The sequence below is a fragment of the Tursiops truncatus genome, chromosome 20 (assembly GCF_011762595.2).
Source record: "Tursiops truncatus isolate mTurTru1 chromosome 20, mTurTru1.mat.Y, whole genome shotgun sequence".
Lineage (NCBI taxonomy): Eukaryota > Metazoa > Chordata > Mammalia > Artiodactyla > Delphinidae > Tursiops > Tursiops truncatus.
Genome location: NC_047053.1, coordinates 37,165,746 through 37,189,615, shown reverse-complemented (window position 1 = coordinate 37,189,615; position 23,870 = coordinate 37,165,746). Strand labels below are relative to the sequence as shown.

Genomic DNA, 23,870 nt, shown 5'->3' with positions numbered 1-23,870 from the left:
GTGTTTTTGGCCACACCTCATGGGATTTTAGTTCCCCGACCAGGGATCCAACCCAGGCCCTTGGCAGTGAGAGTGCGGATCCCTAACCGCCGGACTGCCAGGGAATTCCCTAGGACTCACAGTTGCCTGGAGAAAGCAGACATGCCAGTTATCATCTCAGGGTAGAAAGAAGTCCCATTTAGTTGGAGAACCAGGCCAGGGCTTGGGAAGTAAGTGGCTTTTATGGCAGGCACCTAAAGGGACAGAGGAACCCACCTTTCTGAGGTGGTGAAGGACATTCAGGTGGAGGAAATAGAGAAGCAAAATCATAGCTGGGCCTGTGTGGGCAAGGACCATGGACGCAGAGCATGGGGGGGGGGGGGTAACCTGCAGACGCAGGTGGGGGTTGTTCATGGTGGCTCTTCAATGTCAGGTGAGGAGACTGACCTGACTCCAGTGGGAGCCATCGAAGGTTTATGAGCTGTGGCGTAGCAGACTCTGAGCTGTGCTTTAGGAAGGTTAGTAGGGATGTGCGGAGGATGCTGAGTAAAGGGGAGGCAGGGAGACCAGTTAAAGTGTTGTTCCCTTGGGGAAGGGGCGCACTCATGGGATGTAAGAGGGCAGTGGCAGTGGGCTAGGAGTCGAGTCTCCTGTGTGGTGACTGGTCTCTCAACCACCCCCTCAGCCTGAGTTCGGTTTGCCTTTTCCCCATGTCTCCTTTTGTCTTCTGGTTTTTCCCAGTTTAAGCGCAGAAGGAAATTCACAAACAGCCACAAGCAGCTCCCCCTTCCTCTCCCTCTTCCAGCCTGGCTCTCTCTTGGCCCAGGCTCTGCCTGGCTGGGTCTTAGTATCCTGGCCCCCTTTGCAGGGTCTCCGGCTGAGAGATCTCTCTTTGTGCTCCGTCACTGTCTTCAGATGCCCACCCTTGGGAATCAGAAAGCTGTGCTGGAGCAGTAGTTTTGTCAGTGAAGCATGGAAGCAGCACTGCTCTACTCCTAGAAGATGCTCATCACCAAGGGGCCTGCAAAAGGAGGGGACACCTTGCCCTTCCCCAAGGGAACTCACTCTGAGTAGGCCTACAGGACCCACACCGGTGAAACAACTAGAGGCCTGTAGAGGGTTGGAATGTTCTCCCAGCTCAGAGAGGATGGGTGGGCTCTGTCTGCTTCACACAGCTAGTAAGTACAGAAGGCGGGTGGCCTAGGGTTTTGTTTGTCTAGTGCCTCAGACATGGCACTCGGAGAAGGGAGAGCTGGCATCCGATGTGGGCCCCTGCGCTAGGTCTCTTTGATTTGCAGTGGGGAGTAGTCCATGCAGAGAACTCTGGGCTTTTCTCAGGGCGAGGGGGAGGATGTGAAGTCTGGACCCCATTTTCCTTACACCTCCAGGGCTCTGGACACGTAGCTCATTGTCACTGTGAGGTTCATAGCGCCCTCGAGGGGCCACCGTCCCAGGGGATTCCCAAGCCCCTTAGGGGACGGACTCATGGGGCGTCCGCAACCCCGTAGGTAAAGCTTGCCCGGCTCTCCGGAGGTGTGTGGGAGGGGGCGGGGCTCCAAGCGCCGGGACCCCCACCCGGGCACCCGAAGGCCCCCGAGTCCTATCCCTGTCCGACCCGGGACGTGCCATGGGACAACTGATCGGCAAGTTGATGAGCATCTGCGGGAAACAGGGTAAGCGGAGCACAGGGCATCCGAGCGACCGCTTTGATCCGGCTCCCACCTGTCCCCCCATCCCCCCGATCTGGGGTCGTCTGGGCGGATGTGATGGGGGACCTCGGGCTCGGAGGGTCCTGAGTGGGGCCTCCCCGCCTGCTCCGCAGTCTCCCCTGCCCCCTCCCCGCCCACTCCTCGGTGGTCGCGCGCTTCGGTGCGCCCAGGGGCGCAGGGTTGGGCGAGCCTCCTTCCTCCGGCTCAACGCTGTCGCCGGTTTCCTGCGATTGTGACTTCACGCTCGCTCGGCTCTTTCCTCAGACCCCTTCTCTTGGCAAGCCCTGAGCGCCCCCGACCTTTGGCACAATCGCTTTTCTGGAAATGTGGAGCAGGGAATGTGGGGCTCAGCTCCCATTTCCACTGTTCAGGAGTGGCGCAGGTGTCTCGGCCCGGTGGGAAAGAAACCCGCCCTGTTGTTTTTTGTGGGGGAAGGGGGCGGGGGAGCAGAAGTAGTAAGGTGGGGACAGGCCCCCCAGCCTGCTGGGAACACTTGTCTCCTTCCTGGGAGACCTGGTGGAGCACACAATCCCTTGGTCATCGGGTTTGGCCCTGACCCTGCCCTTCCCCCGCATGCGTCCAGAACACAGGGTTATCATCGTGGGACTGGACAATGCAGGAAAGACCTCCATTCCCTACCAGTTGTAAGCGACTCTCGGATGGGGGGCGGGGCTGGGCCTTCCCACCAGACTGACAAGCATTTGGACCAATCACCGGAGCCCTTCCCAGCGTCCTCGGGTTCCCCTGTAGCCAGGAGGATTGACTGGCGGAACCTGGTGTGACCTTCCTGGTAAAGTGGCCGCTCAGTTCAATGACTTCTCGGCCAGGCCTTTGAATCCTGCTCGGTATGAGCAACCCCACTGCTTCCCTCCGTCTACCCCCTACCCCTGCCAAACCCGGTTGCGGGCTTGAAGCTGTCCGAACCTGCCCGATGGTCTCCATGCTCTTCGCTCCCCCTAGCGTCAGGTCTCTCCTTCTAACTCCTGCACCCCAGTCTTGTGTCTTCATTTTCTCCCCCTTCTTCAAACCCAGAAGGTAGGGCCAGCTTTGGGTCTGCCTGGTCTCTGTAGCTCCTGGTCTAGCAGAGTCTGGGACACGTGCTGAGTAATTATCCATCGGAGCTTTTCCCGATATTTACTCTGGATGGCATCTCTCCTGTTTGGAACCTATTTACTTAGGAAAATTTTCCCCTGAAAAAGTAATATATATATATATATATATATATTTTTTTTTTAATTAGAAGAAAAGAGAAATTCAAACAATACAAGCATATATAGTGAAAAGTAAGTTTCCCTCTCATCCCTAACTCCCAGTTTCACTTCCCATATTTTCCAGAGGCATTCCCTACGTATAAAAACGTGTGTGTTTTCTAAGTCACTTTAAACAAAGCCCCTTTCTGATGGCCCTCACTTATGTCTGTCTCCTTTTTCCGATCCCTGGCTGCTCAAAGTGTGGTCCACAGACCGGCAGTGTTGGCATCATCTGGAAGCTTGTTAGAAATGCAAAATGCTGGGCCATAGCCCAGACCCACTGGATCACAATCTGCACTTTAGCAAGACTCCCAGGTGATTCAGCTGCATATTAAAGTTTGGGGAGACTGCTCTCATAAATCTCCCCTCTCTGGGGTCCAAGCCAGGCAGGACTTGGTCTCACTCCTGTCTGCATTCCCTCATGCCCAGCAGAGGCTCCGTCAACCTGGGCTGAATTGTTCTAAGTTAGATTCAGCCTGACTTCAGGTGGGGGACCAGAGCTGGGAGAGGACTGGGCTGAGCACTTGGTACCCTCTCCTCCCTCCCCAGCCTGAAGAATGAGGTGGTCCCTACATGTCCCACCATCTGTAGCAACGTGGAGAAGATTGTTTTGCAAAAGACCCACTTCTTCATGGGGGACATAGGAGGAGAGGAGGCTCTGCGCTCCGCTTGGAACACATACTCCTCCAGTGCTGAGGTGAGGAGGGTGCCTGGGCTTGGAGGAGCTGTGTGATATTAGCCAGTCACTTAACCTCTCTGGGCCTTGATTGTCCCATTGTGAGATGGAGACCATAATAATGACCTCCCTGGGTTGTGAAAATTAAATAATAAAACAAGAGCTAATTCAGATGTGTCAAATACTTAACGCAGCGCAAAGCCCGTTAAAATTCTTTAATACTTCCTGGCAGCTTTGTCTGCTTGCTGGCAGCTGTCTGTTTGATGCCTTGGATGGGGCAGGCCCTTTGTCCCTGGGGGCCTTACTTTCTCATTCCGGCAGCAGCAGAATCCAGTGGTTTCATTCCTGGAGTGAGAGCTGATTTCAAGCTCCAGTACTGCTACTCATAGGCTGTGTGGCCAAGGGCAAGATACATCACCTCCCTGACCCTCAGTCTCGTAGTTTGTAAATGGGCATAGTAACAGTTCCAGTTCCACGGGGTTGTGATGAGGCCTAAATGGAGTCATGAAGGCCCAGTGCTTGGCATAACCTCTGGCACACAATCAGAAGTTGTGCTCAGTCCACCCTGGGTCTGGATAGAAAAGGGAACTCAAATGGGACTAGGGCAGTGAGTGAGGTCTTGAGAATGCACAGTTTGTTTTCTGTGGGACTCACATCAGGGCAGAGTGCAGTGAGCAAGGAGACACGTTCATTGAAGGGAAAGCCCATCACTCACAACTCGCCTTTGCTGGTCAGTTCATCATCCTTGTGATTGACAGCACGGCCCGGGATCGACTGCTGACCACTCTGTCGGAGCTGTGTAAGATGCTGGCCCATGAGTTAAGACCCCTGCAGTTGGGAGAGGACCTGGTGTACTAGCTCTGTGACCTCAGTCTACTCACTTAGCCTCTCTGAGCATTATTCCTAATGCCCCAGTCTCTGAGAACCTCCATCCCAGCAGCTTGCGCGGGGCGAGATTATCCCAGATGAAGGGCAATAACACCCTCAGCACAACTGATCACAGAAGCCAGAGTTGCAAGTTCAGGTTCTGACCCCACTTCTCACGCATCGTGGGACCCCAGACAAGTTACTTCACCTCTCTAATCCTCAATTTCCCCAAGTATAAACGGAGAGGATCATCAAATTCCTACCTCCCGAGATCATTGTAAGGATACTATGTGGCTGAAAGGCATTCCAGGAGCTGTCGGTGTCACTGGATGTGGTTGTTAGTGTTGGGCAGGACCTCCATCCCCACCCCACCTGGGAAAGCAGGGGAGGTAGGGAGGACTCACGGGGCCATGGGAAGGGGGGCTGGATCCTGGCAGGCTGACTGGGGCTGGGTCCACAGAGCTCTGTCCACAGGCTCTGTGAGATGCTTCCATCCTGATCTTTGCCAATAAGCAGGACGTGAAGGACTCCATGACCACCGTGGAGATCTCCCAATTCCTCACCCTTAGTGCCATGAAAGACCACCCGTGGCACATGGCACACACAGGGCTGCTGTGCCCTCACCGGGGAAAGGTTAATGGCTGTCCCACCTGGACCTCCAGGGCTTGGCCTAACCAGTGGTGCTGACGACTGACCATCAGAACCTTCTCCTGTCTCTCTCTTGTCAGAATCTGGCTCACAGTTAGCTCCTGGGTCAAGACAGCTGAGCATCTACCCATGGTTAAGATGCTGTGGGTAAGCAGTGAGCAAGACAGGACAGGGTCCCTGCTCTCTAGGGGTTTGTTTTAGTGGGGAGAGAGGTGACACTCCACCTGAACACAAACATGTTAGGTACTGAGAAGTGCTTGAAGAAAGTGAAATTGAATAACAGGGATGGGTTTGCTTTAGCTCTGGTCGTCAGGGACCATCTCTCCTAGGAGGTGACTTCTGAGCTGAGACCTGAATGAAGAGACAGCCATGGGAAGCCCTGGGGGACAAGCCTTCCAGGCAGGAATCTCTGAGTCCTTTTGGCCTTGAGTTTCCTTGTCTGTAAAGAGGAGGGTGATTATACCTGTTCCCTCCCAGTGTTCCTATAGAGAATAAATGATATCATTCATTTAACATTCATTGGGCACCTACAGTCCATCCTCCATATCCATGGGTTCCACATCCTCAGATTCAACCAACTGCAGATTGAAAATATTCGAAAAAGAAAATGCCGGAAAATTCCAAAAAGCAAAATTTGAATTTGCCGTGTTCCAGCAATGATTTACGTAGCATTTATATTGTATTTACGACTATTTACATAGCATTTACATTATATTAGGTATTATAAGTAATCTAGAGTTGATTTATAGTATATAGGAGGATATGCCTAGGTTATATGCAAATATATGCCACTTTATATAAGGGACTTGAGTATCCGAGAATTTGGGTGTCTGCGAGGATCCTGGAACCAATCCCCTATGGATATGGAGAAATGACTGTACTTTGTGCCAAGCACTGTTCTAGGCACCTGAGTGTGAACAAAACAGTGAACAAAACAGACAAAAATCTCTGCCCTTGTGGAGCTTATTTTCCAGTGGGGGTGGGGTGGGGGGGTTGGGAAACAGACAATAAACAATAAAAATAAGAAAAATATACAGTAAGTTAAAAAGTGATAAGTGTAAAGGGGAAAAACCCATAGGAAAGGGAAGCTGGATGTCTGTTGTGGGGAATGTTGCAGTTTTAGATAAGGTGTCCAGGGAGGGGCTGCTGAGAAGGTAGCTGCTTAAACACCTGAAGGATGTGTGAGAGCTAGGTCATGGTCCTACAGAAAGGACCTCGAATCAGGCCTGGAGAATTCCCTTTCCTCTTCCCTCTCAAGTGGAGTCACAGCAGGCTGGGGACATGGATGCCCAGTTGAAGAAGGGGAGACTTCAGGCAGGCCAGCCCAAGGAACCACACATTTCTGGCAGTGTCCTTGCCAACTCCTGGGTCAGGAGGACCCCCTCCCCCAAACCACAGTTGGTTCAATTCAATCGGCATTTCCTAAGTAACCCCCATGTGCCAGGCACTGTGCCAAGTGATACAGACATGACCAAGACTCTACTCCTTCTCTGGGGTTGCTCACAGTATAATGGAAGAACTTGCTTATGGAGCCTCTTCCCAGGCCTTTGAGGCCACCCTGGTACTGACCCAGTGATGGAGCGGGTGGGAAAAGGGCACTGGAGCCTTGCGCAAAGACATTGCTAAGGTGGGTCTCCAGGCCTCTTCCTCAAAGAAGCCCTCCCTGACTCCCAGACATCCGGAGGCCTCTGTACATCTCCTTTCTAACCTTTATCACAGCACGTAGTTACAGAATTGTTTGATCATTTGTTTAATATCTATCTCCTCTGCTAGACTGTAAGCCCTAGAGGGCACGTCTGTTTTTTCACCAGTAACCCCTAGCACAGTACCTGATACGTGGTAGGTACACAGTCCGTTTATATTTGTTAACTGCACACAAATTTGGTCGTTCCATCAGTCAGCAGGGGCTGGGGGCTGGGAAGGCCATCATCCTCATGGGATATGTCGACCCTTGCCCTGTTCCTCTGTCCCTGCAGGCTGCCTGCCGGGCTTCAGTGCATGCAGTCCTGGGCCACTGTCAACTGACATCAGCCTGAGGCCAACCAGAATCTTTGAGGGTTTTGCATGGACGATGTGGGTGGAAAACCCAAGTGACTATTTGTTATTTTTCTGCGATTCTCCGATGGGACCAGGGACAGCTATGGGCAGTGAGATTGCCACTATCCACCCAAGCCGCACTGAGGAGCTAGACTGAGCACCCTGAATTGCTGCAGACAGGACAACAGTAAAAGCTGCCCTTCACTCCATGGGAGCAGGTATCCTTCTTGGAGACACCAGGGAAGCTGTTGGATGTGCTGGGGGATTCGGAAGTGGAGCCCCCTCCCCTCAGCCCTCAACCTCTCTGTAGGAAAAATGGAGGACAGAGTAAGAAACCCTGGAATTTTTCTTTATTTCCTAGAACCCTAACCCTAAGCCCCTCACCCCCTACTCCAGCTTTCTGGCCCCTTAGCCATCTTTGTCCCCTACCCTTTGATCAGAGGAGATTCCAGAAAGGTGAAGGGGTCGGCTCAGGGGAAGGAGGGCAGAACCAAAGGCTGGGAGGGGAGAGGGCAGAGGACAGGACCTTCTGGCCAGGGACAGTCCCTCACACTGCAGGGACTTCTACTCCTCCCTCACCCTCCCCTTCCCTCCGACCACAGCTTTTGAGCTTTAAGCCACACCTTCACTCCCAGTGTCCTTCCTGTGTGAATCCTACTCCTCCCAAATATCTCAGATTCCTAGAGCATTTGCTTTTCTTGTCTTTTTGTAGTGATTTTTTTCACACTGTAGTAGGAATTTTATGAAGGTGTAATAGATGTCATTGAAAACTGCTCACCTCTTATTTCTTATTTGCTTGTGCCTCAGACTGGCTTTTGGCTTTCATACAAAGCTCTCAGGCAGGGGAAATCCACCTTGGAAGTGGAGGGGGGCTGCCTCAAGGGTCTGTCTGGCTAGGGGACTGGCTCTTTGGTCCTGGGCTGTGCAGCCCTCTGCCAGGTGACTGATACCGCACTTGCCAGGACTTAGAGCTCTGGGCTCTGCCTGGGCCTAGGGAAAAGAGTGGTTTGATGCTAACTCATGGAGGAGGGGAGGAGGGGCCCTTCGGGGTTGGAAAAGCCTAGGGGTCCTATCAAAGCAGAGCTGGAAACAGGATGGAAACCCAGGCTACCCATCTGTGTACAGGGAGCAGTGCTATTATCCCAGAAGACCTGGGATGGTCCTGAGATCAGTGGGGTCTCTTCCCTTCCCAAGTCAGGTAGTGACATCTCTGTGAGAGGCTGGACACAGATATAGAGGGCTCAGGATTTTTTTAACCTTGTGGTTTACATAAGGCGTGATTGTGGAGAAAGAACTCAGGAATTCTAAACATCGCCGTTCAGATTCTATTTTCCTTTCACTAGATTATTTTCAAAGAGAAACACAATAGTTCAAAGGTAATATCATCCCCGTATTCCACGGAAATTCATTCTCACTGGAGGGTAGCAGGAGGATGGGGGTATAGCTCAGTGGCAGAGCATTTGACTGCAGATCAAGAGGTCCCCGGTTCAAATCCGGGTGCCCCCTCTCCGTGCAAGACTTTTCGCGTTTTCTTGGTCTTGCAATGCACACGTTGAAGATTACTTACAAGCGCGAGGGAAAGGATCCTCCAGCACTGCTGACCCGTTTTGCAGTCGGGCGTGGGTGGAGTGGAGTCCCCGGCCCTGCCAGATCGTGTCCTCAGTCTGCTGGTGGATTGTACAAAGGCCCACTCTCGTAATGGTAGGGTGGAAGCGGGAGCACCCGCAGGTGGCCCTGCCCGGGGACCCCAATTGCTGTTGGGAACAAGAGAAGCTGAGTCTCTAAGGGCCGGGCTCGGGCTAGGGAAGGAAGGCCGAGAGGAGTCTACGAGAGCGTGTAGGATGGAGAAGTGGGCGGTAAGAGAAACGCTAAGGGAACTCTAGCAGGGCAGGAAAGGGGCACCCAGGCCCAAAGGAAGGCCCCTGAAGTGTGGAATCTCTAGGGACTTCCCCTCCCACATTCTCAAACTGCAAGTTTCTTACATCATTAGAATTCTTTAGTTCAGAGCTTCAGGAAACAAACCCTGCACCCAGATGAGTAATCTCTTGAGATTCATTTTCTCTCCATCTCTTGTAAACATTGGACCTCACCTCTGTTCTTGCGTCCAGCACAGCGCCTGCGCTAGAGAAGCACTAACAAGTCATCTGCCTAGCATTGCCACAAGAGGGGGTATAGCTCAGTGGTAGAGCATTTGACTGCAGATCAAGAGGTCCCCGGTTCAAATCCGGGTGCCCCCTCAGCGCCTTTTTAAAGGCACCGGACTCCGATTCTCTAGCAACTATTTTCTTTACAGCTTTTTTTTTCCTTCCACAATTTTGTGTTGACATTTCCTCCGCCACCTCTATTTTGGGCAGATGAGGAACGGCGAGAGTACGAAATACAGGAATTCTAGAGCAGTGCCTCTCGAAATGTGGTACCGAGAACAGCACCACCACCTGGGAACGTGTTAGAAATGCGGATTCTCGTCCCTATCTCTATTGAGCTTGGGGGTGGCCCCAGAAATCTATGTTTTAATAAGCCCTCCAGGTGATTCTGATGTACACTCAAGTTCTAGAAGCTTACATTAAAAAAAATTACAGGTCGTTTGCTTCTAATTATTTCCAAGTTGCTGTTTCAGCCTGAGTTCTTATTAAGAGACCTTTTAAAACAGACCGCGGGGCATCCCGGACGAGGGAATGTACAAAGAAATCAGTGCCGGAGCTGGAATTTCGTCCTGGGACCTCTCACTTTGACCTCTCGGAAGGTAGGGGCAAAGACTTGTGAACCTGCCCGGCTGCAGTAGGAGGTCGCGGGCAGCTCCAGGCCAGGACCAGAAAAGTGAGGAAAACCGCAGAACAGGCGCGTTGCGGCTCGTCATGTGCCCACTAGAGGGCAGCAAGAAGCTACAGCTGGAAGCAGCAGTCTTTTTGATCCTGAGAGTCGGCAAAATAGCAATTTAAATGAGACAAGAAGAAGAACTTACAGATGGGCCTTGTCTTGTCCCATTGTAATTGAATAGAGGCCTTAGGACTGGAGGAGGTCGCTTCTGGGACCCTGGGTCCCGAGGAAGGAGGAACTGGGATTCTGAAAGATTAGAGAGTCTTTAGGACCCCAGCCCCGTATATGTCAGGGCGCCCCCCTCGCCCCTCTATCTCCCTCCATCCAGCGCTCGAGTTTCTTGCTGTCGTACGAAGTAGGTCGGGGAGGGAAGAGGCACCTCCGTGTCCTGACCTGATTCCCTGCCGTCTATTAAATAGCCTAAATTGCAGGTATTTTATTCTGTTGTGGTAGGAAAAAAAAGGTGGGGGGGAATCTATCCCCAGAGGCTGCTATAACGTGGTGGCAGTTGGGGTGAGACATTTCCTTGCTCTGGGACTGGCTTTGAAGATTGACTGGGTCGGGCCCTGAGGAGGCCTGGGGTCCCCGGAGAGGAGGGTGGCCTCGGTTACCTCCTGGGGGTGGGAAGGGGTCCAGGTTATTTCAAAGTAGGGGTGAGCCAGGCCCCCTCCACCTCCATGTCTGCTGGGCTGGGGGGCAAGACAATGGGGACAAGGCAATTGTCTGCTGGCCATGGGGGATGGGGGTGGGATAAAGTGGAGAGGAGCCACGGGAGGGCGTGGAATTCAGGCCTCTGCTGCAAGGGGAGATTCTGGGGTGGGGGTGGGCATCAGAAACCCACACAACTCCGTGGAACAGCCCAGAAAGTCGGGAAGCCTGGTGGAGCTGGGTCGGGGGGTGGGTGGTAGGAGCTCATGGTCCGAGGAAGAGGTCTGGCCTCTCGAGCCTTTTCTCCACCGCTTTCCCCCAGGGAGTCAGGAGGGGAAGGGAGGCAGGAGCTAAGGTGCGGTGTGGGGGTAGCTGGTGCTCTTCGGGGGTTCTTCCAGCCCGAGGGTCCCCCGCCCTGTCCCCCTCCTGCGTCCGCTGCCCCCCCTCCCCCCGCCTAGGGAGCGGCCGCGGGAGCTCTCGGGGAGCGCTCGGGCAGGGCTGGGAGGGCTGGGGAAGCCTCAGGGCGAGCTCTGGAGGCGCCGCGCCCCCCCGCCCCGCCCCCTCCCCGGTCCCGGCTCCGGGAGGCCGCGCTGCTCGCTCGCCGCCCGCTGGCGCTCCGCCGCTCTCGCCGCTCTCGCCGCTCTCGCCGCTCTCGCCGCTCTCGCCGCTCTCGCCGCTCTCGCCGGCCTCGCGCTCCGCCGCCGCTCCGCCGCCCACCCCTCCGCCTGCCAGCCCGGGGGACCGCGCCGCCAGAGCCCGGCCGGGGCAGCTGCGGGCCGGGGGCGGGCCTGGCCCCCACCATGAGGGCCGAGCTCTGGCTCCTCGTGCTGGTGCTCAGGGAGGCTGCCCGGGGGCTGAGCCCCCAGCCCGGAGCAGGTAGGACTGGCCGGAGTTGGCTGAGGTGGATCGGGGCGGGGGTCGGGGGGCAGGTAGGCGGGCGTGGGCATGGGCAGGTACCGGCATGCTGGCGATGTTTGGGGCGCCGGGGGGGTCGTGTCTGCGGGAGGCCGGGCGCCCTGTGGACTGTGGCAGGTGGACAGGGACCCCACTTTTCTAAACACACAGGGTGTATGAGTGAGGGAGAAAGCGTCAGACACTGATGCCCCGAGCTCTCCTTCCCTCCTGGAAGGACACTGGAGGGACCCTAGTAGAGGGGGATCTATAAGGCAGTGGGCTCTGGCCCCAAAGGGGGCAGTGGGCGAGACATAGGGACCCCTGGTCACACCGGATGAGGCTGAATTCTGATGAGATGCGGAGTCTGGGGTGCCTCCTGTCCCAGTGTTGCCTCCTTTTTCTTTTCCCTGCCCCCACTCCCAAGCTGACCCAGGCTGGGGGCTGGGTGGGAGCAGCCAGGAGGATGGAGGAGACCCAGCATCTTTCCTCCAACAAGGGCACTACGGGCCTGACGCCTTCCTCTCTCCGTTTGGTACTCGGAGAGCAGGACCCAGAAAGAAGCAACTTGCCACTCCCCCACCCCCAGCCTCCAGGGTCCTCCTGTCACTCCTGCTCTGCTCTGCCCTGGTGGTCCTTGGCCGTTAGCTTCTCTGGTTCTAGATTGGGGGGTGGGGGTGTCCTATCTTGCACACTCCTCTTCCGCACAGCAGTTCTCTACAATCATCGCTGTTACGTGGAAGTCCTTTCTGAGATCTACCTTGAGTCCCTCCTGTTATAAAAGGAGAAGCATTTTTCAACAAGTAATTTTACATTCGCCTCTTTCCTCCTCATGTACATAGAACTTCTCTGGGGTTGGGGAGGTGGGTAACTGCAGTCAAGCCTCTTGACAGAGAGAATTGGGAAGATAGTACTCCATGCCTCATTGGCATGCATGTCCCCCAGATGGATGGAGCAGGTGGAGGGTTTGGCGAGGGTGATGCTGTAGTTGGGCTGCTGTGTCTCAGGGGTGTGCTGTCATCAGGCAAAGCGTCAGTGACAGTGTGCTTGACTTTAATGATCCCTGAATGTAGCTGAGACAGGCCTGGGTCCCTGTTGAGAAGGAGGGTGTGGGCAGAGGACAGTGGAGGCTGATATGGCAAGAGGCTGCTGGTGAAGAGCCACCAGTTTTCAGAGACACCACGCAGAGAGTGGCCAGAGACTTGGTTTCTAGTCCCAGCATCTCACTTGCTGTGTGACCTCGAGCAAGTTTCTTTCCTTCTCTGGGCCTATTTCCTCCCTTATAAAGTGAGGCTGTGGGCAAAATTTTTAACTCTTGGTGGTGGGATTATGAGAGATCTTTTTCTTTTTTAATGTTTGTCTTTCCTTTTCAGATTTGTTAGGATGTGTATGGGGTAATTGAAAACAATTTTTTAGATCTCAATATAAAAAGGAATGGGTTGGACAGGTCAATTTTTGAGGTCCTTTGCAAACCCAACCTGGTGGCATCTTCTGAACTTAGGATGTGACTGGGTGGATGAGAGACGGCTCTGAACCTGACTGAGTTGGGAGAACCATGGAGAGGGTTGGGGAAGGGGGCATTGGGAGGAAACAAGGATGTGCTGGGCCATGGGGGCCAGACCCAGGCCTGGCTGAGGGCTGCCTTTTCAGAGTTGGGTTGGAAGAGTAGATACCCTGGGAGGTCAAAAAGAGGGGGCAGACAGAGATTTGAATCACATCTCTCAGTAGAGGACACCCTGTCTCCTCGGCTTTGACAGACATTCAGCCAGGAGAAATGGACTTTCTCTGCAGCAGGAGAGATTGGTTAGACCTAAGGAAGCTCTAAGAAGCCAGCGGGGGCAGCTGTTACTCCCAGTGCTGTGCTTTTTTCACAAGGGAAGGCTGGATTTGAGGGGGGCCCTGTGTGGAGGCAGAGGGATGTCTTCTGGGGAGAAGAGATGTGGGGTGGGACATTCTGGGGGAGGGTTGCTCCGAATGGTGGTGGAGCCCTGGTGATGATGAAAGGGCAGCTGGGAGCTGGACCTGAGGGGTGCTGCCCTCCAGCCGCAAGGCTCCAAGCCTTCCGCGCTGCGGTGGGGATGGGCTCAGGAGGAAGCTGAGATCTCCCCTCCCACTTAATGAATTGGCTTGTTTAGTGGAGCCTTGAAACTTCGTCTATCATTAAAATGGGAGCAGGAGAAAGATGAGTGACCCAAAGATATAGTCAGGTGGCGAGACCAGCAGAGGCTGATAGACAGACAGATGGACAGACAGGAAGATACGGGGGTGCACGGGGGAGCGTTGGGGTGGTGGCACTCAGGGTCTGGTCCAGGGGAAACCGGAAGTGTCTACAGCAGACAGAGAAGGAAAAGGCAGCTGGACGTGACTTCCTGGCTGTCAGGAGACCAGGGCCAGCACCGACCCCTGGTGACCCTGGCAACTTCCTCCTTTCTCTGACCCTTGGTTTCCCCATCCATAAAATGAGGTTTGGACCAGATTGCCTCTAGGGCCCCTTGAAGCTCTGACTCTGCTTCCGGCCTCCTCCTTGCTCACCAGGGACCTCCAAGCAGAGCGAGACTGAAATCCAGATTTCTCACAGTGGCCATCGAACAGCCCCTCCCCACCTCCACCCCTGCTCTCACTCTGCCTGCGGCCATCCCCCAAAACCCTCAGGCTGCTGTCCCCTGGGATCTGTCCCCTGGCTTCTCTTTGTCCAGGTCTCCATCAGCTCAAGGGCCACCTCTCGGAGAGGCTCACCCTGAGGGCTCTGTCCAGAGTAGCAACAATCCCCAGCCCTCTCGTCCTTCTGTTTCCCTCACAGCCCTTCTCACTGCCTCACGTTGTCTCGTTTGCTGAATTACTCATCTTGTGTGTGTCTTTCCCGACTAGAATCTTCGTGGGCACGGGGGTTGTGTCTGCCTGTCCCCTGTTATTGCCCCAGCACCCAGCACGGTGCCTGGCACACAGTAGGGTCTCAATAAACATGTACTGAGTGAGTGAATGAATCAGAGGGGGTCACAGACCCCAGTCTGTCCCTTTGAGAGAAACTCAGAGAGGCAAACTCTTCTCCTCTCCTCCCCTCTTTTCTTCTGAGCTACTGGCCATCTCTCCCTGCCCCTTCCTCATGCCTCCCTCTCTCTCCCCAGATCAGGGTCCTCAGTGGGTTTCTGCCTGCCAGCAGGAGGGGAGAGGGTGCAGTTGGAGACTTTGTAACTGAGGGGCAGGATTTCAGCTCAGGGTCTGGAGCCTTCCCCGGGCCCCTCAGAAAGTTGCTCGTCACGTGAATCCCAGGAAAGGCAGGAGGACTCTGCTGGGTGCTTAGTGCACGTTATTTTATTTAAGACTCAAAATGACTCGCCCGATGTAGGTTTTATCATTTCCATTTTCCAGAGGAGGAAACTGAGGCTTAGAGAGATTATGCAGTTTGTCCAGAGTCATAGTCAATAAGCGATAGATTCAAAGTTCAGTCTCAAGCTTGTCTGATTCCAAACCTGTGCTTTTTTTTTATAACTTCCCGCTGCGGAGCACAGGCTCCAGACGCGCGGGCCCAGCAGCCATGGCTCACAGGCCCAGCCGCTCCGCGGCATGTGGGATCCTCCCGGACCAGGGCACGAACCTGTGTCCCCTGCATCGGCAGGCGGACTCCCAACCACTGTGCCACCAGGGAAGCCCCCAAACCTGTGCTTTTATTGCTGTGATACTATAGGGAGGGTTTCTGGTGAGGCTGTGCCATGAGGGAAGAGTCTTTTCAACCCTGTGGGTTGCAGGTACTTAGGACATTTAAGGATGCCTCCCTTCCTCCCTCCCTCCCTCCCTCCCTCCCTCCCTCCCTTCCTCTCTTCCTCCCTCCCTCCCTCCCTCCTTTCCTTCCTTCCTTCCTTCCTCCCTCCCTCCCTCCCTCCCTTCCCCCTCCCTCCCTTCCTCCCTCCCTTCCTTCCTCCCTTCCTCCCTCCCTCCCTTCCTTCCTCCCTTCCTCCCTCCCTCCCTCCTTTCCTTCCTTCCTTCCTTCCTCCCTCCCTCCCTTCCTCCCTTCCTCCCTCCCTTCCTCCCTCCCTTCCTTCCTTCCTTCCTCCCTCCCTTCCTCCCTTCCTCCCTCCCTTCCTCCCTTCCTCCCTCCCTTCCTCCCTCCCTCCCTCCTTTCCTCCCTCCCTCCCTCCCTCCCTCCCTTCCCCCTCCCTCCCTTCCTCCCTCCCTTCCTCCCTCCCTTCCTCCCTCCCTCCCTCCTTTCCTCCCTCCCTCCCTCCCTCCCTCCCTTCCCCCTCCCTCCCTTCCTCCCTCCCTCCCTCCCTCCCTCCTTTCCTCCCTCCCTCCCTCCCTCCCTCCCTTCCCCCTCCCTCCCTTCCTCCCTCCCTCCCTCCCTCCTTTCCTCCCTCCCTTCCTCCCTCCCTTCCTCCCTTCCTCCCTCCCTCCCTCCCTCCCTTCCTTCCGCCCTTCCTCCCTCCCTCCCTCCTTTCCTTCCTTCCTTCCTCCCTCCCTCCCTCCCTCCTTTCCTTCCTTCCTTCCTCCCTCCCTCCCTCCTTTCCTTCCTTCCTTCCTTCCTTCCTCCCTCCCTCCCTTCCTCCCTTCCTCCCTTCCTCCCTCCCTTCCCCCCTCCCTTCCTTCCTCCCTCCCTCCTTTCCTTCCTTCCTTCCTCCCTCCCTTCCTCCCTCCTTTCCTTCCTTCCTTCCTTCCTCCCTCCCTCCCTTCCTCCCTCCCTCCCTCCCTCCCTCCCTTCCTCCCTCCCTCCCTCCCTCCCTTCCTCCCTCCTTCCTTCCTTCCATCGTCCATGTGTGTTTGATGAGCATCTGCTCTATGTCAGGCACCTAGAGCCTGTGGTGGCACAGGTAGCAGCAATATGTCAGGATCAGGGCTGGGACGGTGCATGTAGCATTTGGGGTGAGGGGCAGAAATGTCAGAGGAGGCACTGGGAAGAAGTGACATCTCATGAGACTTGAAGGATGAGCAAGAGCTCATTAGGAGAAAGATTTATTTATGGAGCAGAGTGATCTAGGATGAGAAAATTGCATGTGTGAAGCCTCGTGGCCAGGGAGAGTAGGGCTGCGTCCTGCAAAGGGCTTTAGGAAGATGGGAGGCTGGAGAGCCAGCAGGGATCCCGTCATGAAGGGGCTCAAGTGCTGAGGGGAGGAGCTGGGCTTTCAGCCGAAGGGTCATGGCGAGCGGGGAGCATGGGGGAGATGGAACGAAGTCTGTCCTCTGGACAGGATGCCCTGGCAGGCGTGTGGGAGACTGGCCCGAGGGCATTAAGGGTGGGGGCTGAAGTTGCCACCAGGAAAGAGGTGACGGTGGCCAGGACTGAGTGGTGGCCATGAGGCTGGAATGGCAAGCTTGTGTGATGCATGGGATGAAGGTGGCTTGGCCCAGGCGCTGGGATTGCGTGACCAGGCCTTGTGAAGTCAGCCTGTTGCTTTTTGCCCTGGAGCAGGGCAGGGGCACCAGAAGAGGGTTGGGGCACTACCACTGGACCGTCCCCCTGCATTCCAGGGGCTACAGTCTGCCAGAGAAGCTGCCAGGTTCGGACCCAATGGCACCCAGTGCATTCTGCCCTGGGGCTGCCCCTGCACCTTAGGACGCAGCCTGGCATTGCCGGTCACCTCTTGTACCTTCTGTGGTCTGAGCAGAGCCTGCACTTTTTCTGTGCCTGAGTGCAATTCCTGTCCTGGACTAGTTGTGTGACCTGGGGAGATTCCTTAATGTCCTCGTGCCTAGGTGTCCCAATTTGTAAAATAGATCTAAAACTAGCACCTCTCTCAGAGGGTGACTGTGAGGGTTCAATGAGTTAGTGGGTTTAAAGCCCTTGGAATAGTACCAGCACAGAGTACCCATTCTCTAAAAGTCAGCTGTTATTTTTATCATTACTGTCACTATTGTGACATCCCACTAGACTGTATGCCACTTAGGGCCATGGGTGGTGGAATGGATGAATCCATGACTAGCGTATGCTCTGGAAGCTTCTTGCTGGGAAGAGGGAGCTCTCCAGGGCAAGGCAGAAGGCAGGGCAGGGGGTGGCTGAGGGTTGGATAGGTGTGTAACATGTGTGTGAGCCTGCAGGAGGAGGGCCCAGGCCTTCAGGCAAGTGTGTGTGTGCATGTGGACCCCAACACACACGCGTGAGCAACCAGCCATGTGGGCTCCTTCTGCAGGCGGAAGGGGTGGTGTCCCATCCTAGCCGACTGGGAGGGGGCAGGGTGTCGGGGGTTGGGAGGGCAAGATTCAGGGTTAGGACAGAGTAGGGCAAGGTTCCTCGGCAACCTCCCTCTCTGTCCCGCGCCCCTGTCTCCCTCCTGGACACTTTGCCTCTGACCCTGAGCATCCCTGTTTATATCATTAACTTTTTTAAAAAATTAATTAATTAATTAATTAATTTTTGACTGCGTTGGGTCTTCTTTGCTTCATGCGGGCTTTCTCTGGTTGAGGTGAGCAGGGGCTATTCTTCCCTGTGGTCCATGTGCGGTGGCTTCTCTTATTGCGGAGCACAAGCTCTAGGCACGTGGGCTTCCGTAGTTGTGGCACGCGGGCTCTAGAGCGCAGGCTCAAGTAGTTGTGGTGCACGCTCTGCGGCACGTGGGATCTTCCCGGACCAGGGCTCGAACCTGTGTCCGCTGCATTGGCAGGCGGATTCTTAACCACTGCGCCACCAGGGAAGCCCCTCCTTGTTTAAAAAACCTTCTCATTTATTTTTCTTCCTTGATGCTCACGGTGGCCTGTGCCACAGGCATGATTGTCATCCCCATGTTCGTGATGAGGAAACTGAGGCTTAGAGAGGTAAACTGATGGGTCCAAGGTCACACAGGTTGTGGTGGCAGGTGTGCCCTCCCTGGCCCCAGCTCTGGCTAGGCCCCTCTCCCTGCCCTCTCCCCAGGCCTCAGGCCCCCACCACCCAGGCTCCCTCCTCTCTCGGTTGCAGGACGGTGATGCCTGCAGATCCCCAGCAACCCTTTCTGGGCCAGCTGAGCTCCTCTCCTTGCTCTGCACATGCTCCTTTCCTGTTCTGGTTCCTGCCCAGGCCTGAGGGCTGCTTGCAGGAGGACCCAGGGAGCTGGGCAGACCAGCCCAGCACAAGTAGTTCTGCCACCAGGGGCAGCTGTGGGCCCCACCCGAGAGCGGCAAGACAGCCCTGGCTTGGGGTCTGGGCCACAGGCAGGCTGCCTTCCCAGCACTGGGCTCAGGTCCATCTCAGCCAGTGGACATCTTGGGGAAGGGGTCTGGAGACCACCCTCTCTCCATCTTTTCCAGAGCATCTGGTTGCGATTAGGGGCAGGGGAGTGAGAGGGGGCCGGCAAGGATCCAGCAGGCACCAGCAGCCAAGAATGACTTAATTGGATAAAATGTCTAATGACAAACCAGAGCCCCACAGCAGGGTCCTGGCCCCGGTCCCAGGCCTGGTCCTGGGCAAGCCTTTTCTCAGCCTCTGTTCTGATGGCTCCCAAGTTACCCCCAGTAGAGTGTCCTCAATTATGCAGTGATTGAGCACCTACTGTTTGCGAGGCACCGAAGATACACATTTACGGAAGGTGGGAGGGTCCTGTGGGAGCTCAAGGCTACCAGGGAGACAGGCACAGTTAGACCACCAGCAGGTGCTCTAGGAGAGAGGGCTACATCCAGGAGCTCTGGGGAGGGGGTGGGGCAGGTCGAGGTGGAGAAGGGCCTCTGACACAGTGCAGGCCTGAAACTGATGGAGATCACAGGGAATGCCGCCTCCACCCGTCTGGTGGTCTGTGTCCCATATACACGTCCATAGTAGGTGTGGCAATTGGAGAGACCGTATAAGACACATCTTTGGGGGCATAAGTCTTTCTGAAATGGAAAAGCATGGTTTCTGTGTCATTTGGAATAAATTTAATGACCTAGAGGGAACTGGAGAGAGCATCAAGTCGAGGAACGGCTGCTAGATGGCCTGTGTGCAGCCACTCTCCAATCCTGTGCCCGCAGCAGACATTGCTAATTGATCATGACAACCTTTCCTGCTAAACACAAATGGAACCTCAGAATTCTTCACAATTAGAGTGCTCCTGGCTGTCACTAATCGATTGGAGATGGCTTTTGAGATGAAATCTATTTGCCATCATTGATGGTGTCTAAGCTCCTTGTTTCATGGGGAAAGTGACTTGCCCAAGGTGTTTGAAGGTAGTGATGAGACTAAACAGAGGTCCCCGCTATGGAGACATCTTCAACTGTCACAACCTGGGAGGAGGTGCTACTGGCATCTAGAGGGTAGAGGCCAGGGATGCTGCTAAAAAATCCTGCAAAAAAAAAAAAAAAAAAAAAAAATCCTGCAATGCATAGGACAGTCCTCCACAACAAAGAATTATCCAGTCCAAAATGTCAGTAGTACCAAGGATGAGAAGCCCTGAACTAAAAGAACTCTGCTCTCTGGCTTCTAGTCCCTGGAAGGTGAGATTGTGTGCCACTTGTGGTAGAGAAATAGGGAACTGGTTTGGAATGTTCCAGAGCAATTGTTCTCACCCTTGTCTGCCGTGTAAGGTCCAGGTCTTCTCAAAAGGTCTCCGGGGGGTCATTTAAGGATCCACACGCACAGGCCACACCGCAGACCAATTATATCAGAATCTCTGGGGTGGAACTCAGACAGCAGGAATTTTTAAAACTCCCCAGATGATTCCAGTGAAGTTGAGAATAATCACCCCTTTGGGGGCAGATAAGGGAAACTTATCTCCATCCCTACCTGCTGTATGACCTTCTTTAACCTCTGTGAGCTGCTGATTCCTATCTGCAAAATGGAGAGCATCATACCTACGGTGGAGGGCTGGAGTGAGGGCTAAAGTGTTTCCTGTGCAAAGTGTGTGGGTGGAGCTCAGTGCATGCTGGGTATCTCCTGCCCTGAATGTCAGTGTCCCCAGAGTCAATGACGGCATGGGAATCAGGGCTTCTGCAGAGTAAGCAGGCTGGTCCCCCTCCAGGGCCTTCACGCTGACTGTCAGGACTCAACTTTCTGTCCCGTTCTCCCAGGTCAGGATGCAGGCCGAGGCTCTGGAGGGGCCGTCCAGGGGACCACCGTGCAGGGCTGGAATCGGAGAGCCCGAGAGATCCCTGGCCAGGTGTCGGAGCCGGACAGGACTCAGCTGAGCCAGGACCTGGGTGGGGGCACCCTGGCCATTGACACACTGCCGGATAACGGGACCAGGGTGGTGGTAAGTGCTGGAGGGACATGGAGCGGGAGGGAATTGGCAGTGGGGGGGCCCCCAGGTGCCCCATGTACACTTGTCAGACACACAAGTGTATCCTTTGGGGTTGGGCCTGGACGTCGGTGTGGAGACAGGGCTCCCGGGAGAGGGGATGGAAGCGGGGTCAAGCCTGGGTCATAAGATCTTGGCATCTCAGAGCTTCATAGGCTTGCCTACCTCCTTGTGGACCCAGAGAGGTGAAGTGACTTGCTCAAGGATGCACAGCATGTCCGCAGGGTTCCTGACACTGGACTCTTCCGCTTCTTAGGGCCTCCACTAGAAGCTGAATGAAGGTGGCATTATTAGTCACAGCCGGCTGCCAGCTCTGGCCCCACCCCGACCTCATTTCTGCACCATCTACAGACCATGTGGCTCCAGAGGGTTCATGGTACAGAGGCTCTGGTTGCTCAGCCTCCGGGGAGGGCGCTCCGAGTGGAGGAAGCAGTTAGGGTGATGCTGCAGGAGAAAACCTCCTCTGCCTGGGGCAGTTCTGGGGGTGGCAATGCAGGGAGGAATTGGCCCCTTGTAGAGCTGACCCTGCTCCCCAGCTGGCTACCTGGGAGGCTCATGGGGGCCTCTGTGTCTGTGGGAGAATCTGTAATCATGTGTATGTCTGAGGGTTATTGTGTATTATGTACATTTGCCTGTGTGTCTGTCACCGTGAGCTGCTGTGTCTGAGATGAGTGTGTGCGTGTGTGTGTGTGTGTGTGTGTGTGTGACCGTGTGAGTGTGAATGTGCCCATGGCTGTGTGTGGAGGCGCGCACGGCTCCCGGTGAAGAGGATGGATTCTCAGGATGCAGAAAAACTATGAAAAGAGAAACAACAAGAGGATGGGCTTCTTGGCATTTCTTTATTTTATGTTAGGAACTAATTTTTTAAATGCAAGAAGCGCATGCAGTCAAAAAGGCCAAATAGGGCCTCCCTGGTGGCGCAGCGGTTGAGAGTCCGCCTGCCGATGCAAGGGACACGGGTTCGTGCCCCGGTCCGGGAAGATCCCACGCGGAGTGGCTGGGCCCACGCGTCTGGAGCCTGTGCTCCGCAATGGGAGAGGCCACAACGGTGAGAGGCCCGCGTACAGCAAAAAAAAAAAAAAAAAAAAAAAAAAGGCCAAATAGTGCTAAAATCAGAAAACAAAACACATCAGTCCGCCCCTCTCCTCCGGACCTGCCCACCCCTCTCTCAGAAGGTGTCACTTTGGGCACCTTCTCCTGGAGGTCATCTCCATATTTCTAAGTAATTTGCTTACACTGCTACCTGTCGATCAATCCATTTAGACATTATCTGTTGGTTGCCTGTTGTGTAGATGAAGAGTGCCTTTTATATGCCTTTTATCTACTCCCCCAAGCGGGGTTTAACGCTCTCAATACAACTGTTAAATCCATATGCTCTGCTTTTTATTGTAATCAGGTAAATATTGTTCACCACTAATCCAATCAGGGTAATATCACTGTTTACTTTCTTGCATCATTTTTGCCTTTCTTGCCCCCAATCCCCACCTACTTTCTTAGTTTTTTGTACTTACCATGGCTATATATTCTTTTTTTTTCTTAATTAATTAATTCTTGGCTGCACTGGGTCTCCGTTGCTGTGCGCGGGCTTTATCTAGTTGCGGCAAGCGGGGGCTACCCTTCGTTGTGGTGCGCGGGCTTCTCATTGCAGTGGCTTCTCTTGTTGCGAAGCACAGACTCGAGGCATGCGAGCTTCAGTAGTTGTGGCACGCAGGTTTAGTAGCTGTGGCTCGTGGGCTCTAGAGCGCAGGCTCAGTAGTTGTGGCGCACAGGCTTAGATGCTCTGCGGCATGTGGGATCTTCCTGGACCAGGGCTCGAACCTGTGTCCCCTGCGTTGGCAGGCGGATTCTTAACCACTGAGCCACCAGGGAAGTCCACTGCTATATAATCTTAAACATCCATTGGCCTTAAATATAATTTTTGGTGTGGCCAAACCTGTCAGTTTTTGTTTTTTGGGTTTTTTTTTGGAAACCTCTCAGCCGTCGTCATCCTTCTCCAACCTGGCCGGGTGCTCACCTACCTGCCCACAGCCATCCCGGGACCTCCCTCTCCTTCATCCTGGAACTCCCTTATCTCTCTCCTTGCTGGGCACCCTGTTCTCTTGACCCTGTGTCTTTTCTTTCCCACTTCATTCCCTTGTTTGTTTAGCTTTCTGAGAAAGGTTACAGAAGAGGAGAACTTGCACATCTGAAAACGCCTTTATTGTATCCTCACACTTGATTGATGGTTTGGCTGAATATAGAATTCTATATTAAAAATAATCTTCCTTCCCAAGTTTGCAGGCATCTCACATGGTCTTCTGGCTTCTGATGTCACCGTTGAGAGGTCTGATGCGCTTACGCCGGATCTCTGTAGATGCCTGCTTTCTCCGCCTCTGGAAGCTTTCAGGGGTGTTCCCTTAACCCCAGCATTCTGAAAGTGCCTGTTTGGGCTCTTTCTCTCTCACTGCACTGGACCCTTGATGGACTGTTTCAACCCAGAGACTTACATTCGCCAGTTCTGGAAGGTCTTCTTGTTTTATTGCTTTGATCATCTTTTCTCTACGTACTCTCCTGTTTCTACCACACCCCTCAATTAGATGTCCATCTCGGGGATTGATCCCCAGACTTCCTTCTCTCTTCTGTTTCTATCCCTTTGCATTTTTTGTTGTCTATTTGTTAGTTTGCTTGTAATTGTTGTTGTTGATCCACTTTCTGGGAGATATTCTCAACCTTATTTTCTTAACGTTACCGATTTTTTTTCTTCTTTCATAGTTTTCATTTCCAAGAGCTGTTTATTCTTTTCTGATCATTTCTTAAAAACAGTCTCCCATTGTTCTTGTGTCACGGATGTAATAGCTTCTCTCTCTAAGGATATTTTTAGAATTTTAATATTTTTTCCTGCATCATTTCTTTTCTTCTTCCCTCCCTTCCTCCCTTCCTTCCTTCCTTCTTTTCTTCCTTCTTCCTTCCTTCCTCCCTCCCTCCCTCCCTCCCTCTCTCTCTCTCTCTCTCTCTCTCTCTCTCTCTCTCTCTTTCTTTCTTTCCATTTAATGCAGGGACAGTATACACGGGAGGGCCAGGTGTGGGCAGGGTGAAGGAAGAGAAGACGTTAGGAAAAGCTGCAGCAGGGAGCAGCTAAGACCTCTACACGTGAGCCTGAGCTGGCAGGGAGGGTGGGTCCCCAAAGCAGCAAGAGCTG

At 54.2% G+C, this 23,870-nt stretch overlaps 2 protein-coding genes and 2 non-coding genes across 5 annotated transcripts in view; all 4 read left to right on the top strand.

The window, feature by feature from the left end:
* The first annotated feature begins 1,507 nt into the window (after positions 1–1,507).
* On the top strand, positions 1,508–7,909 carry ARL5C (ARF like GTPase 5C). The gene is given in 8 exon segments (XM_033847774.2): positions 1,508–1,652; positions 2,272–2,332; positions 3,488–3,635; positions 4,350–4,432; position 4,625; positions 4,956–5,084; positions 5,086–5,114; positions 7,106–7,909. Coding segments are annotated over 8 exon segments (546 nt in total). The 5' UTR covers positions 1,508–1,606; the 3' UTR covers positions 7,155–7,909.
* Positions 7,910–8,600: 691 nt separating this feature from the next.
* Positions 8,601–8,672, top strand: TRNAC-GCA (transfer RNA cysteine (anticodon GCA)). Its single transcript has one exon. It is a non-coding gene; the product is annotated as a tRNA-Cys (tRNA).
* Positions 8,673–9,331: 659 nt separating this feature from the next.
* Positions 9,332–9,403, top strand: TRNAC-GCA (transfer RNA cysteine (anticodon GCA)). The gene has a single exon. It is a non-coding gene; the product is annotated as a tRNA-Cys (tRNA).
* A 1,750-nt stretch (positions 9,404–11,153) lies between these two features.
* Positions 11,154–23,870, top strand: part of PLXDC1 (plexin domain containing 1) — a 65,525-nt gene continuing 52,808 nt past the window's right edge. The window contains exons 1-2 of one of the 2 annotated variants that reach the window (XM_073798331.1): positions 11,154–11,507; positions 20,466–20,647. In XM_073798331.1, coding sequence (XP_073654432.1) covers positions 11,432–11,507; positions 20,466–20,647 — 258 coding nt within the window. In that variant the 5' untranslated portion in view covers positions 11,154–11,431. The remainder of the gene's footprint in view (positions 11,508–20,465; positions 20,648–23,870) is intronic. The other variant, XM_019924983.3, reaches the window with a different exon arrangement.